This window comes from Podarcis muralis, chromosome 17 (genome assembly GCF_964188315.1).
Source record: "Podarcis muralis chromosome 17, rPodMur119.hap1.1, whole genome shotgun sequence".
NCBI classification, from domain to species: domain Eukaryota; kingdom Metazoa; phylum Chordata; class Lepidosauria; order Squamata; family Lacertidae; genus Podarcis; species Podarcis muralis.
Window position 1 is genome coordinate 23,548,248 of NC_135671.1, and position 15,022 is coordinate 23,563,269.

The 15,022-nt window shown below is 46.1% G+C and overlaps 1 protein-coding gene across 1 annotated transcript in view; it reads right to left on the reverse strand.

Moving 5' to 3' along the window:
- The window catches only part of TEK (TEK receptor tyrosine kinase), a 48,201-nt gene extending 33,553 nt beyond the window's left edge, over window positions 1–14,648 (reverse strand). Inside the window, exons 1-2 of the mRNA XM_077921116.1 lie at window positions 14,186–14,648; window positions 821–1,132 (exon numbers count right to left, since the gene is read on the reverse strand). Of these exons, the coding sequence (XP_077777242.1) occupies window positions 821–1,132; window positions 14,186–14,258 (385 nt within the window). The 5' untranslated portion in view covers window positions 14,259–14,648. The remainder of the gene's footprint in view (window positions 1–820; window positions 1,133–14,185) is intronic.
- Window positions 14,649–15,022: the final 374 nt, after the last annotated feature.

Below are 15,022 nucleotides of genomic sequence, written 5' to 3' on the forward strand. Positions count from 1 at the left end.
AAAGGGTTTCCAGCTACTTCGTTTTGTCAAGGGTTCCAGGAAGTTTCAGAACTCTTCTACTTCAAAACTTTTAATTTATCATGGACCTTTGATGAGCTTGTGTTGATCACGTCCATTTGCATAAGATTGCTAGCTCCCGTAATTTAATGTCTAGGGATGACTCGGTCTAAAGATTTGTCTGGTCTTCCAATACTCAGGCTGCAATTCTTTTGCCACTTACCTGGGAGTAAGCCCCATTTGACTCAATTGAACTAATTTCTGAGTAGAGGAGGACTGTGTATTATCCGTCTGATTTGCAAAAGGAAGGTCCCACTTTTCCTTAGGATTTCCCTATTTTCACTGGAGAAATGTTAGAAGGTATGTCCTTCCCTGTCTCTCAGTCTCTCAGCTACAAATTTAAAGTTCAAATTCTCGGTCTCTCTGTTTTAGAGGAGAGCCTAGGTCTACACCTCTTTGTTCAGACTGTTAGATGCTCCAGCACTGTTTCTGACTCGGTCCAGCAAATCTGAATATGCAAATTCAGGGAAATAAGCTTGCAGGAATATGCAGGTGCCCCATATGGGGATCAAACCTGCAACCTTGGTGTTACCAGCACCATGATCTAACCAACTGAGCTATGGGCTAGCAGTCAAGGCTAGGCCTCTAGCCCTTGATAAAATGCACCATTCCCAGGCCAAAGCTAAACTGGCGCTCTTCAAAAGAACCATGAGAAGCACCTTATCCTATTTAGAATTAATATTTGCCCATGGGTAACTACGGTTATCTATTTAGAGTCTATTTTCAAGCATGACACACCTTTTTTTGCAAATGCATAAGGTACCTGTTTGTTGCATCTTCATCGTATGTACCCTCATCGCTTTCTCTTTGAATTTTCCTTCACAGAAATACGCTCCAATGCTTTCGCCGGATTTTTCCCTTGGCCATACCACTTTCTTGGCTGCCCCTCTCGCCTCGTCTTCAGCCACGGCCAGGGGGTACGGGTGCTGGCCCATCAAGGCCTCATAGTCTCTCCCAATGGTGATCGAGTCCCGAGAACGCCATCTCGAGGTGATGCAGGTCAGCGACGTCTCTGAATCAGCCACGGTAGGGAGGGAATTGATCAGTATCAAGTCAAATGCTCCTTCCACATTACCTGGCAAAGAAAGGGGAAAGTTTGTTATTAAATTTCAAAGCACAGTCCTTCTCTAACCGAGCTGCCAAACGGCTCCAGTGCTGGTGAAACTTTCTTGAGAACATCACAGGTACTTGCCAATCAGCGCTGTGCACAGCCGGCTTCTGCTGCAATGTCTGTGTTAATTGAGGTTGTTTCTGGAGAGATCCTGCTCTGCCCCAGCAAGGTATGTCAAGTGTGCTTCCAGCTAATATGTGATTTTGAATGCACTGGGTAGTAAAGTATGTGATTACTCTTTGGTTTCACCTTTATGTGAGCTGCAATCTGCATATGCAGGACCCTCCATAGGCCTACTAAATGTGGTCAAGTTCTCAAAGAGCTTCCTGAGTTATAGAAGTAATGCTCTAAGATGCAGAATATGAAGAAAGCCAGGGCTTACTGTAGGTTTTTAACATGTGCACTTTGGCTCTCTATCAAAGGGAGCAGGGCACATTTATGTATCAGCATTTTTCCACTGGGGTAGGATGAAGCACATTGAAACACACTTATCCTGGCCACTCCCAATGAGATTCTCACAATCACACTCTTTGAACAGATAGCTATGCATTACCTAATGGACAAAGAAAGCCTTTGGAAAAGAACATGCATAGTCAATTAATATATTAATACTTTCTAGAGAAATGATCGCCGAAAGAAATGCCTCTCATCATACGTTAATGGAAATACTTCTTTTATTGAAGTCATGTCTTCTTTGCTGCTGGTTTATTCCTACTATTTACTAGCAACGGGGCAAATTCAGGATGGATTAGCAAATGAAAGGGGAAGATTCAATATATTTGCCCTTGTGGCATCTGAAAGGGAAAAAAGGTAAAAGGTAAAGGACCCCTGGACGGTCAAGTCCAGCCAAAGACAACTATGGGGTTGGGATGCTCATCTCGCTTTCAGGCAGAGGGAGCCAGCATTTGTCCACAGACAGCTTTCCGGGTCACGTGGCCAGCAGAACTAAACCACTTCTGATGCAATGGGACACTGTGATGCAAACCTGAGCGCACGGAAACACCGTTTACCTTCTCGCTGCAGCGGTACCTATTTATTTACTTGCACTGGTGTGCTTTCAAACTGCTAGGTTGGCAGGAGCTGGGACAGAGCCACAGGAGCTCACTCTGTCGCGGGGATTCAAACCGCCGACCTTCCAATCGGCTAGTCCGGCTGCTTCTGCTGCCGAGAGGGAGGTGTTCCAGCATGTGGCATTACCTCTCTTCTTCCCTGCCCTCGGATGAGTGGCAACGATTGGGGAGCTCCCCGGCTCTTGCTGCATTTGGCCAAAGCTGGGGAGTTCCTGTGTGCCACATTGCTAGCTGGCTTCCCCCGCCCCCCAGGGATAGGTCGAGCTGCAACGATGTGAGGAGCGCCCTGGTGCGAGCCTCTAAAATGAACCCTACAGTGTGCAAATGGTTCTTTGTAAGCACAGTTAACACCTCGTTAATGTAACCATAGTCCACCTTCCAATAAAACATTTCATTCCTTTCTTACAGGGTCAGTGTGCCCTTCTGAATTGCATCTCAGGCAAAAAACAAAAACAAAAAAAACCTTCAAGAGTTGAAACTTTCCCAATCATTGTATAGCCATGCTGCAAACAGCTAAAGCTGAAATACAGTGGTACCTTGGAAGTCGAACGGAATCTGTTCCGGAAGTCCGTTCGACTTCCGAAATGTTCAGAAACCAAGGCACAGCTTCTAAGTGAATGCAGGAAGCTCCTGCAGCCAATCGGAAGCTGTGGAAGCCATGTCAGATATTCGGTTTGCAAAGAACGTTTGCAAATCGGTACAACTGTATATATTTGTGCACATGACACAGCTGTTTAGCAGGCAGCTGTTTTAACGCACTTGATTAAAATATGTTGACCCGAGAGCACTGAAGTGCATTGTGGGTATCTCTCCTGCTCCAGACTCCACACACTTAAAAAGCTTGCTTCAAATGCTCAATGCCCGTGGGAAAGTTAACATCACTTTTGGGGGCTTCCAAGGCAGCATTCTTGCTTTAATACTTTGATTTCACTTCAGCCAGCTAGCAAGCTCAGACACGTCACTTGGTGTCCTACACATTCATTTATCATATGTTTTGAGTGTTGGGATTTTATCAGGAACATGGAGCAAAATGACCTGAATTCAGAACAAACCCATATGGAAAGCTGGGAGGCAACTGTCTGCAAAACGCTGAAGCTCCTCTGTGTCTCCTTCAAACAGACCTTTGATACCAGATGTTATTTCTGTCCTTTTACCTCTCTATGAAGACAATTTGCCACTTGTGGAACAAGGATTTGAATGAAAGAGTCCAACCACCTCCATATCCTCCAAAATTTCTCTGATGAAAATAGAGATGTCCTAAGGAAAAGCGTGACATCCTGGGATCAAATCAGAAACCGGGGTGGCTTCTGTAAATCTGAGGCTATTCCTGGAATACAGGGACACTCGGAGGGTTTGCACCTCAGCTTGATAATAATACTGGAATCATACTTGAAATAATGCCACAGCTACACATCTTACCTGATCAGACAATTTTATGAGGTAAAAGGTAAAGGTAAAGGACCCCTGGATGGTTAAGTCTAGTTGAAGGCGACTATGGGGTTGCGGCGCTTATCTTGCTTTCAGGCTGAGAGAGCCAGCATTTGTCAACAGACAGCTTTCTGGGTCATGCGGCCAGCAGGACTAAACCGCTTCTGGTGTAATGGGACTCCGTGATGGAAACCAGAGCGCATGGAAATGCCGTTTACCTTTTTGCCACAGTGGTACCTATTTGTCTACTTGCACTAGTGTGCTTTCAAACTGCTAGGTTGGCTGGAGCTGGGACCGAGCAACGGGAGCTCACCCTGTCACAGGGATTCGAACCGCCAACCTTCCAATCAGCAAGCCCAAGAGGCTCAGTGGTTTAGACCACAGCGCCACCCGTGTCCCTTTTTATGAGGCGCGCACACACACACACACACACACACACACACACACACTATACCTTGTCCTTGTAAACCCAGTTCACTGAATACCTAGATTCAAGGCCATTATCCAGTTTTAGAACTTTGACCTTGATCCTCTTGTTGGGGTTCCATGTTCCACGCATATTGTGGCGCTTCATGAAAACCGCTTGCTTCTCCAAGTATAATTTGCCACTCTTACTGTCTTCCAGTTCCAGAACACACAAAAATGTCTCCCACCCAAAGAGATTTTCTGTCTCAGTACGTCCACATGTTCTGCTCACTTTCCTAGGAAGTACCATATTTGGGATTGGCAGAGCTGAGGCATTCGGTCACAGAAAACCTCGCCGATTGATTCACACACCAGTTCACTTTGTCGGCAGGTAATGCTGAAGACCAAATGAGAGAACCATGCCTATGCCCTTCTATTTGAATACCAGGGACAAACTGCCAATGCTTGGTCAAGCAGTATTCCCTATTTATAACGGAGAGCATTGCCCATATGTTTACCAATTTGCCTCCAGTGTGAAAATAGCTTAAGCTCAGAAAATATCCCAACCAGAATAAAAAACATGTGTGTGTGTGTGCGCGTGCGTGCGTGCACGTGCAACTCACAAAATAAAATTATGGAACACAATCATGCTGCCTAAGAAACTGTTGACATGTTTTCGCAGAATAATCATTAAGTTTCCTTTCTAACTGCACATTTCCTCCCTATCAGCTTCGTATGGAAGGCGGAACAGATTACAACTCACCGTGTACTTTCCAAGAGAGATAACAGACGGGGCTTTTAAATTATTATTTTCCCCCATTGAAACAGTCCCCTATTTAGTTCACCTCTTGTGTAGCCTCTTGATTTTGCAAAGTAGAGCAAAGTTGCAAACAGCAGTTCCTTTTGCTCTTAGTTCCTTTTGCCCTGCTATATTTTTCCTCTCTTGGTGCTGTTTTGCTTTCTAGGCTTTTAGGTTCTTTTGTGTTGCGGTGCTGTGGAATTGTTACCGGAAATCGACGTGGCTACTTTTGAGAATGATTGTTATGCATTACTTTATCTAAAAGTGACTGGCCTGAGTCTCACGGGTGTCACTGAGAGGGGAGGGTTTCTGTCACTTTTTGAAGTATCAGTTCATGTTCAAGTAAATGTTGTTGCACTACAAATCCCATCATTCCAAACCACAGGCCATGCCGGCTGGGACTGATGGGACATGTAGTCCAACATATGGAGGGTCACAGGCCCCCCACCCCTATTTTCATGGATAAAATTGTTTGAACTTGGGCATGATACTCCCAATCTTGGCATGCATATAAAATCAACGCAAGACAATAATTCACATTAACTTTTCCATGTAAAATACACATGTATTGTTGTGTAGGGAGACCTACCAGGCATTTTTGCTGTAGCACCACAATTAAGGCACTGGAAGGCCACAAAACTGAGTAACCAGTGAGATTTAGGACTCCCTGGTCCTGAATGGGGCAACTGTGCCCCTGAAGGACCAGGTGCGCAGCCTGGGAGTCATTTTGGACTTGCAACTGTCCATGGAGGCACAGGTCAAATCTGTGTCCAGGGCAGCTGTATACCAGCTCCATCTGGTACGCAGGCTGAGACCCTATCTGCCTGCGCACTGTCTCACCAGAGTGGTGCATGCTCTGGTTATCTCCCGCTTGGACTACTGCAATGTGCTCTACGTGGGGCTACCTTTGAAGGTGACCCGGAAACTACAACTAATCCACAATGCGGCAGCTAGACTGGTGCCTGGGAGTGGCCGCCAAAACCATATAACACCTGTCTTGAAAGACTTGCATTGGCTCACAGTACGTTTCTGAGCTTAATTCAAAGTGTTGGCGCTGAACTGATGGCTTTGGCCCTGTATACCTGAAGGAGCATCTCCACCCCCTTCGTTCTGCCCGGACACTGAGGTCCAGTGCCGAGGGCCTTCTGGCAGTTCCCTCACTGTGAGAAGCCAAGTTACAGGGAACCAGGCAGAGGGCCTTCTCGGTAGTGGCACCCGCCCTGTGGAACGCCCTCCCACCAGATGTCAAAGAAATAAACAAATACATAACATTTAGAAGACACCTGAAGGCAGCCCTGTTTAGGGAAGTTTTTAATGACTGATGGTTTAATGTATTTTTAATCTTCTGTTGGAAGCTGCCCAGAGTGGCTGGGGAAACCCAGCCAGATGAGCGGGGTAGAAATAATAAATAATAATAATAATAATAATTATTATTATTATTATTATTATTATTATTATTATTATTATTACTACTACTACTACTATTACTTGAAAAGAAACTCTTGCATGGGCTGGTTGAGAACCCCCTCAGTGAATATTCAAATCCCCCCAACAGATACAGTTGTCTGAGCCAATCTGAAAAAGGTATTCTTCTGCCACTTTGTCAATATGTAGATAATATAGCCAATCCATGATCCAGAAAATTGGAGTATGATTATTCTCATATGGTTGCTGTCCACTGAAGAGACCAATCAGGCCTTCTTTTCACCTGGAACTCACCTGAATGCATTTCCGTCACCTCTCAGGTGGGCACCGTTGCCATTATAAGAGAACAAGCAAAGTGATTGTAGTGAGTTTTGCCCAGTGGCATGTGGGCATTGTGGGCACCTACCATGCGCCCAGGGGGGTGCGCGTATCCAGGTGGCAGGGCTCAGAGTGTGGAGGGTGAATGGAGCCCGTGCCCACGCCATGCTGCCGCCAGCTCCCCACCACCAAGTGGGGCTGCGCTGCGCCCCTTCCCGCCCGCAGGCCTTGGTGAGCAGAACTCACATGCACCCAAAGGACACACTCACACTGCCTTGTGATGCTGAAAGGCTGTGGGAGGAGGTTGCAACAGGCATACGCCCAGATGAGGGAGGGCACATGCTTGTCGCATCCTCCTCAGCCAGCCCTGTGGCATTGCAAAGTGGCGTGGGGCTGGCAGGGCAGCAAAGAGTAAAATATGCCCCTACAAATGTACCCCTGGCCACTGCCTCACTGGCCTTCCCCAGACGACGCCACTGGTTCCGGCCCCTCTTTTTCTAGAAAAATAGCACTGAGCTGAATCAACCTGTACCTGCAGTGGTGCTGTCAGGAGGTAAAAAGGTAAAGGTAAAGGACCCCTGGACAGTTAAGTCCAGTCAAAGGTTTGGTTTTTGTAACGTATCACCACTTAGGTGATAAGGATCAAGGTTTTAAGTAAGTTACAAGCAAAATCAATTTCGATACAGGAATGTTTAGGGGAGGGGAATAATCATTTCCCATTTTGGGAATCCCGTGTTAACAGCTTTAAGGTGTCCTGTGTGACACACCTTTAAGATTAACCAGTTTGAAAGGGGAAACGCCCATCAAACTGTATTTCAAAGGGGTAAAGGTACTGTTAGGTCCAGTTGCGGACGACTCTGGGGTTCACGCTCATCTCTCTCTATAGGCCGAGGGAGCTGGCGTTTGTCCACAGACAACTTTCTGGGTCATGTGGCCAGCATGACTAAACCGCTTCTGGTGCAACGGAACACTGTAACGGAAACCAGAGCGCACAGAAATGCCATTTACCTTCCCTCTGCAGGGTACCTACTTATCTACTTGCACTGGCATGCTTTAGGACTGCTAGGTTGGCAGGAGCTGGGACAGAGCAATGGGCGTTCACCCCGTTGCGGGGATTCGAACTGCCGACCTTCTGATTGGGAAGCCCAAGAGGCTCGGTGGTTGAGAACACAGCACCACCCGTGTCCCTCAGGAGGTTAGGGCTGTGGACAATATGTCCTGGGCTCCACCCAACAGAATATGCAGGGTGGTCTACCAAATGCAGTAGGGTTAGCTTACCACATTTTGAAGCAAGCAAGACAATACACCTTGCTACCTACCCAAGGGAGGAGGTGTCAAGCCACCATCAAAAACTGCACACCATGCATCGAAAGAACGCATGAGGGGGCTTGAGGAACCACGTAGGCTAGCGGTGCCCCCACCCATCATGCATTTGGAGGGTGTGTGCATAATTTCACACACAGATTCCCTTTGGGTGTTAACCATATGTGTGGGCAGCCGTTGGGGGGCTTTCTTATTGTGCCTGGTGAGAGAAGGCCTAGGGTCATGCAGCTCTGTGATCCCCCCACCATGCATTCGTTAAATTTACTAACATCTTGTTTGAACCCCCCTACCCATGGGGTTGCGGTGCTTGTATGACCCTGACCCAAAATTAAGAGAAAATTGCTTGTCCAATAGCCTTGTGACATGTGGAGATTTCGAAAAACGTATTTAACGTTTTCTGAGGAGAGAAAACATTGCAGACTATTTTTTAAAAATGGCATACAGTGGTACCTCAGGTTAAGTACTTAATTCGTTCCAGAGGTCCGTACTTAACCTGAAGCACCACTTTAGCTAATGGGGCCTCCCGCTGCTGCCTCGCCGCCACCACACGATTTCTGTTCTCCTCCTGAAGCAAAGTTCTTAACCTGAAGCACTATTTCTGGGTTAGCGGAGTCTGTAACCTGAAGTGTTTGTAACCTGAAGCGTATGTAACCCGAGGTACCACTGTACCATTATAAAATATGGTATGCAATATGAATATATTGTGCAAAGGTGTCTATCAGTCATAGTTTGCCCAGTCTGTTTGCTGGGACTGCTGTTGTTTTGTCTAAGGCTACAATGCTATGCACATTTACTAGGAAGTAAGTCTTGGTGAACACAGTGGTGTATACTGTACTTCTCTGTAAGTAGGTTTAAGATCAGGCTGAAAGATAAGCTGCCTTGTTGTGTTAATTGTCCGAGGGAGCTGACATGCAATGCACCATGGGTCCGCCTTTCCCTGGTGTTGCGTGGCTTTCCTGCCCCCCAACAGCTGTGTGTTGAGTGTGGACAACTGAGCAGGGGAACTCTGTTAATACAGACCTTTCTGTACATGAAATATTCAGTGGAAGCTGGAGCACCAATGGTGCAAGACTTATACAAAAGCCTATGCACAAAGAGCTGCACGTACAGAGGCCCATATATCCAATGCATGGGACATGACTGCCCACTGAGCCACTTGGGCTTGCTGATCAGAAGATTGGCACTTCGAATCCCTATGACAGGGTGAGCTCCCGTTGCTCTGTCCCAGCTCCTGTCAACCTAGCAGTCCAAAAGCATGCCAGTGCGAGTAGATAAATAGGTACCACTTCAGCGGGAAGGTAAACAGTGTTTCCATGAGCTCCGGTTTCCATAATGGCATCCCGTTGCGCCAGAAGCAGTTTAGTCATGCCAGCCACATGACCCGGAAAGCTGTCTGTGGACAAACGCCAGCTCCCTCGGCCTGAAAGCGAGATGAGCGCCGCAACCCCATAGTCGCCTTTGACTGGACTTAACTGTCCAGGGGTCTTTTACCTTTACCTTTACCTTTACCTTTTGCCTTCACATAATTTATTTATGAAGATGGCTAAAGTGTAACTGTGTTTGCTTAGTCACAACTTCTGGTTCCTTGCCTTGCTAATTCTCCCACCACTATCAAATATAGGAAGCAAATGTTGTTGAAATGTGAGAGGGGGTTGAGGTTGGCAGAGGGCGGTCTCTGTGGCAGCCCCTAAGCTGTGGAATTTCTTTTTTCACAGAGCTGTGCCTAGTAATGCAATTGCATAGTTTTTGTCGTATGCTGAATACCCACCTCTTTCGCTTAGCCTGGGACACTCAAGAAAGGTATTTTTAAGCCACACTCTCTTCTTCTGATTATTATTTGTGTGTGTGTGTACATTTTTAAACTGATTTTAAAATGTATATTTATATTGTTGTAACCTTCCTTGGAACCTCATGGGACTTTATGGCAGGGTTAGAAACTCAGATATATAAGCTAGGCGCCAAATGGCTCCTTAAACCAGGGTTAGGGTTGCCAAAACGGAATGCCTCATTGCCATTTTGAGGCCGGACGGCTCGAAAGTTGTATTTCTCAATACAGTGGTACCTCAGGTTAAGTACTTAATTTGTTCTGGAGGTCCGTTCTTAACCTGAAACTGTTCTTAACCTGAAGCACCACTTTAGCTAATGGGGCCTCCTGCTGCCGCCGCCGGAGCACGGTTTCTGTTCTCATCCAGAAGCAAAGTTCTTAAACTGAAGCACTATTTCCGGGTTAGCGGAGTCTGTAACCTGAAGCATATGTAATCTGAAGCGTATGTAACCCGAGGTACCACTGTATTCAAAATTCATTCGGATTGTGCCAATAAAATATAACCGATAGAATTCTGCAGGATGTTTTGCTGGTACAGTCAAACCTTGGTTCCCAAATGCCTCCGTTTTGGTACGTTTCGGCTCCCGAACGCAGAAAACCTGGAAGTAAATGCTCTGGTTTTTGAATGTTTTTCGGAAGCCGAACACCCGACGCAGCTTCCGCTTGAGTACAGGAAGCTCTTGCAAGCAATCGGAAGCCGCGCCTCGATTGTCGAACATTTCGGAAGCCAAACGGTCTTCTGGAATGGATTACGTCCAGCAACTGAGGTTTGACTGCATGTGGAAACGGTCCCGATCCAAGGAACCCCAGGCATGCACCTCCAGATGGTGGAGACATCAGGCACTATCCTGGCACCCAGGCAACTTCACTTGGTTGCAAGTGGTCAACAGCCAGGTGCAAAATGCGCCTGGCACCTGGCTAATTTCCAACACAGCTTTATAGTGTGATAAGAAACCCTAGTAATAATAATAATATTGCTACATGTCGTGGCATACGGAGTTTAAACCACGACGTGGGTGGCGCTGTGGGTTAAATCACAGAGCCTAGGACTTGCTGATCAGAAGGTCGGCGGTTCGAATCCCCGCGATGGGGTGAGCTCCCATTGCTCGGTCCCTGCTCCTGGCAACCTAGCAGTTCGAAAGCACGTCAAAGTGCAAGTAGATAAATAGGTACCACTCCAGTGGGAAGGTAAACGGCGTTTCTGTGTGCTGCTCTGGTTCACCAGAAGCGGCTTAGTCATGCTGGCCACCTGGAAGCTGTACGCCGGCTCCCTCGGCCAATAAAGCGAGATGAGTGCCGCAACCCCAGAGTCGTCCGTGACTGGACCTAATGGTCAGGGGTCCCTTTACCTTTACCTATGCTGGTAGATTTTGCATTCTGTTGCTTTCACAAGTCATTTAAGGGCATTTTTGTTTATCGGAGTTACACCTATGTCGGAATGGGGAATACATTCCTTCGTGTATTGCCTACAGCAGCAGTTTTTTTGGCAGATCTATGGGGTTACACAAGGAAAGGGAGGGAAAGCAATTTCTTTGGCAGCCGTGCTCAGAGGCCTTGTCCCCACCTTGGAACAAGGGTGGAGTTGATTTTCGCCTTCTCGGCTGTGGCAACACCCGCAACAGACCTCCTCCCTTCTTTCCTTCCCCACCACCACTTGGGGGCAAGGTTAAGCGAGTTTTAAAAGCTCTGCCATTGACTCTCCTGCCTCTCCTGCTCAGGGGGAATGTCAATACTGTTTTCCTGGACTCCGCCTGTTGTATCTAAAGGAAGGCGTATTCGCATTGTCTTCCACGGCTCGCCCCAGGAAACATGATATCACACTTGAACAAAAGCGGGAAAGCTGACAGATCTATTGAGATGGGTGTGGCTACATAACACACCTAAAGCAGCTGAGCTTTGTGGATTGGCGGGTTTTCAGCGCTAGGGTTTCTCCTTGCCTTCATTCCTCTCCCATTCCCACCTATGCCTATGTAATTTTAAGGGCTAAATGTTGAGGTTTCAAGGACAAGAGCCAATGGGACAATTACCAAAATAAGTATCTTCAGGGCAGCTGCTCATCATACAAGAGAAAAGATTCTCACTGGGGGGGGGGGACAGAAGGGGTACAGTAGCTGTTGTTGTTGTTTTATATAAAGAGCTGCAGGTGTGCTAAGTTCACTTAAAAAACCTAAATAAAGCTCCATTTATTCCAAAGAGGACCGAGTGGGGAAAATGGGGTGTGTCCTCCCCCCTGCTTTTATCACCACACTACCCCTGGTGGCTGAGAGAAAGTCACAGTGATTGGCCAAGGTCATACAATGAACCTCATGGCTGCTGAGCAGGACTCGAACCCAGCTCTCCCTGGTGGAAGTTGACCACTCTTGTCCATGGAGTCTCAAAAAGTGCACTTCCTTTCTCCAAAACTTACCTCTGTTCAGACATATGGGATTTCTGTATGCTGGCAGCTGGTCATCTATAACGTTTTAACATACCACCTAATACGACACAAAGCATCCTACAATTTCTGCTTTCTCGTCTGTTCAATAGCAACTTTTTAGCCTGAATAAATTTGAGGCCTCTCTAGATGCAGGATCTCCTAACTCATTTGTGAATCACCAAGCAAGCTGCAAGCTAAGAGCCGGGCATATTTAAACCTGTTGATTTTTAACGGGCTGAAATTCATCTCATTTTCTCTTGGATTGTACCCATTGTACAGATATTTACAGAAAGACCATACTTGTGGAACCACTGTGTATTCAGACAGGTATGAAGGTTAGCATTTGTTATGGACTCTTCTGCCGTATTTTCTCTTCAAGTGCTTGACGCTCAATGAAGCTAATGTGGGGATGATGTTCTAGTACTCTAAAGCCTTTGCCCGCCTGGTGCCACAAATTCCTACATCCCTGACCATTGGAGTCCAACAAAATCTAGAGGGCGCCAAGTTAGAGAAGGGCTGTTCTAGCAGCTCATCACATACAGATTTTGCTGCTCCCAGAAGAACTGAATAGAAAGTTTTTGGAGCTGAACTCTAGACTCATTCACAAACTTTTTTTTTTATAGCATGTTTTACAACCTAGTTTTCAAATTTCCTGAACCAACGCGCAAGTATTCTTTTTAACAAAGGGGACTAGAACATAATAGAAATATCATAAACACGGCAATGATTTGGGCATCAACCCTCCAGTGTAAATGATTAGCAATAAGTGATGGCGTGTGAAAAAAACTGCTCCCTCCCCTTCTTATTTCCCCTCCCAAGCATACTGTGCAATGGGCTCCTCTTATTCCGATTGTACGGATGGACCAGTGAGGTAAGTAAAAATGTATTGGATAAACTCATTCAGTGAATCCATGGCTATGGAGGATTTGAACCCAGACCACCCAAGTCAACATGCTAGTTATCACAAGTTTCGCTCTACTTTTCTTATTCCACTTGCCTTGCTTCGCAAAGTTTTCCTTACAGTGCATCCCTATAAACAGCTCCTTTAAAAAGCCACATTGAATTCAATGGGACTTACTCCTAAGTGAGTATAAAATTGGTCCCATCTCAAGTTTGTTTAGGATTACAGCCTTAATGTTGCTGTGTAGAAAGACTGCCTGGAGATAAGGGAAGTGAGCAATACTTGTGATAAACAGAGAAAAGGTAAAAGGAAAAGGAACGAGCTACATTTTCTCATTTTAAGTATCACTATCATCTTTGACTGAAGTAGCAAAACATCTCCAGGCATTAAAAGCTTGCGTTTAATTGCCAAGCACTAATTATAATAAATGCCATACTTTGCCGTTCTCACAAATCTATATAAACAATGGATGCTAACTCTGCCATTAAGCAGCGATTTCAATCCGTTTGTAATGTAAGCACTCACATTAAATGCATCTATCACAACAATGTTTCACCCCATTAGTGCCTAGATTCGCTAAGTGAAAGGGATGTAATGAGAGATTTCATAAGTAAAAAAACACCCTGATATTGTAGGTGTGTCAAATTTATTTGCAAAGCGCCCCGGGGAACAAAATTGGGAGTCCTTTTCTCAGCAAATTCTCAGACGGTTGATGTGCTACTTCTGAACCGAGTTAGGAACAGTCGCATTATCGCCATCAATATCACCATTATCGAAAAGATTTATTACACCAATCTAATGTATATTGTATATTGTATATTGTATATTGGACTCAATGTATATTGGACTCAAGCAAACACCTGCAAAGTTATCTGCCTGCACCCTCTCCGCAACAAATTCTCAAAAAAATAATAATGTGACAGGCAGGAGTCTGTCATAACAAGCTGCACACAGCCGGGTGACTTCTCTGGAACAAAATGAACAGACGATTCCAGGATCAAAAGAGACAAGGGAGAAGGATTTTGCAATCTGACCCTTCCTTGGTGCATTACAGAAATTCACTGACATCCTCTGACAGACCCTCCCGAGTAACTGAAGGAGCCTTACCTGAAAGCATGAAGCTGAACCCGCAGAAAACCAGAAGTGGCAAAACAGTCCCTGCTTTGCCAAGTATATCCATCCAGTTCACGGAATAACAGATGCCCCTTTCAGTGGTAAAAGAACCCTTAGTCGTTGCTCTTCGCTTGCATCGTCAGAGCGATGCTCGCCGGCCCAGGAAGCAACAAGTTAACTGCAAGACCGAGAGTGGGCTAGAACAAAACTCTGTGGCTGTCTGAGCAAGCAAAGGGAGTTTTAAGTTCCTTTTTCCTGTTTCCTCTGTAGATTAGGATGGGGAAAGGCAGGATCTTAAAGGCATTATGCATCAGCAGGATTCGAGAGGCTCTCTGCGAGCTCCATCCATCTCTTACATCTAAACACTTATCTGCGGCTCTGGGGAGCGGGAAAGAGGACTGCACTTTGAGAACCCCCAGCAGGTCACGGCCAGCGCTGTCAGAAACAATAGGGACATCCTCTAATAGGAAGAATTAAGAGAATAACAAGCCCCTCCGCCTATGTGTGGTATGTGAAAATGTGCCAGTCCACCTCCTCTTCTAATTACTCCCAGAGATACTATTCAAACTTTCAGGCCCCCATAAAAGGCTTTTAGGGTGTGGTAGAGGGGGGGGGAAATCCTTTTGTTTTCTTGATTTATCTGTTTATAATGGCTAACTTCTGGGTTCTCGGGGGTCATTCGAGTCTCCAGAACCTGATCTGGAATCCCCCAGGGCTCTCATTGATGGTCAGGTTCTGTAAGAAGCAAAGCTGGCACCATACTTAGCAGTTCTTAGCTTTTCAGCTACCTGAGAGGGAAAAGTGGGTGGGTGGGGGTGCGAGATTGATTTT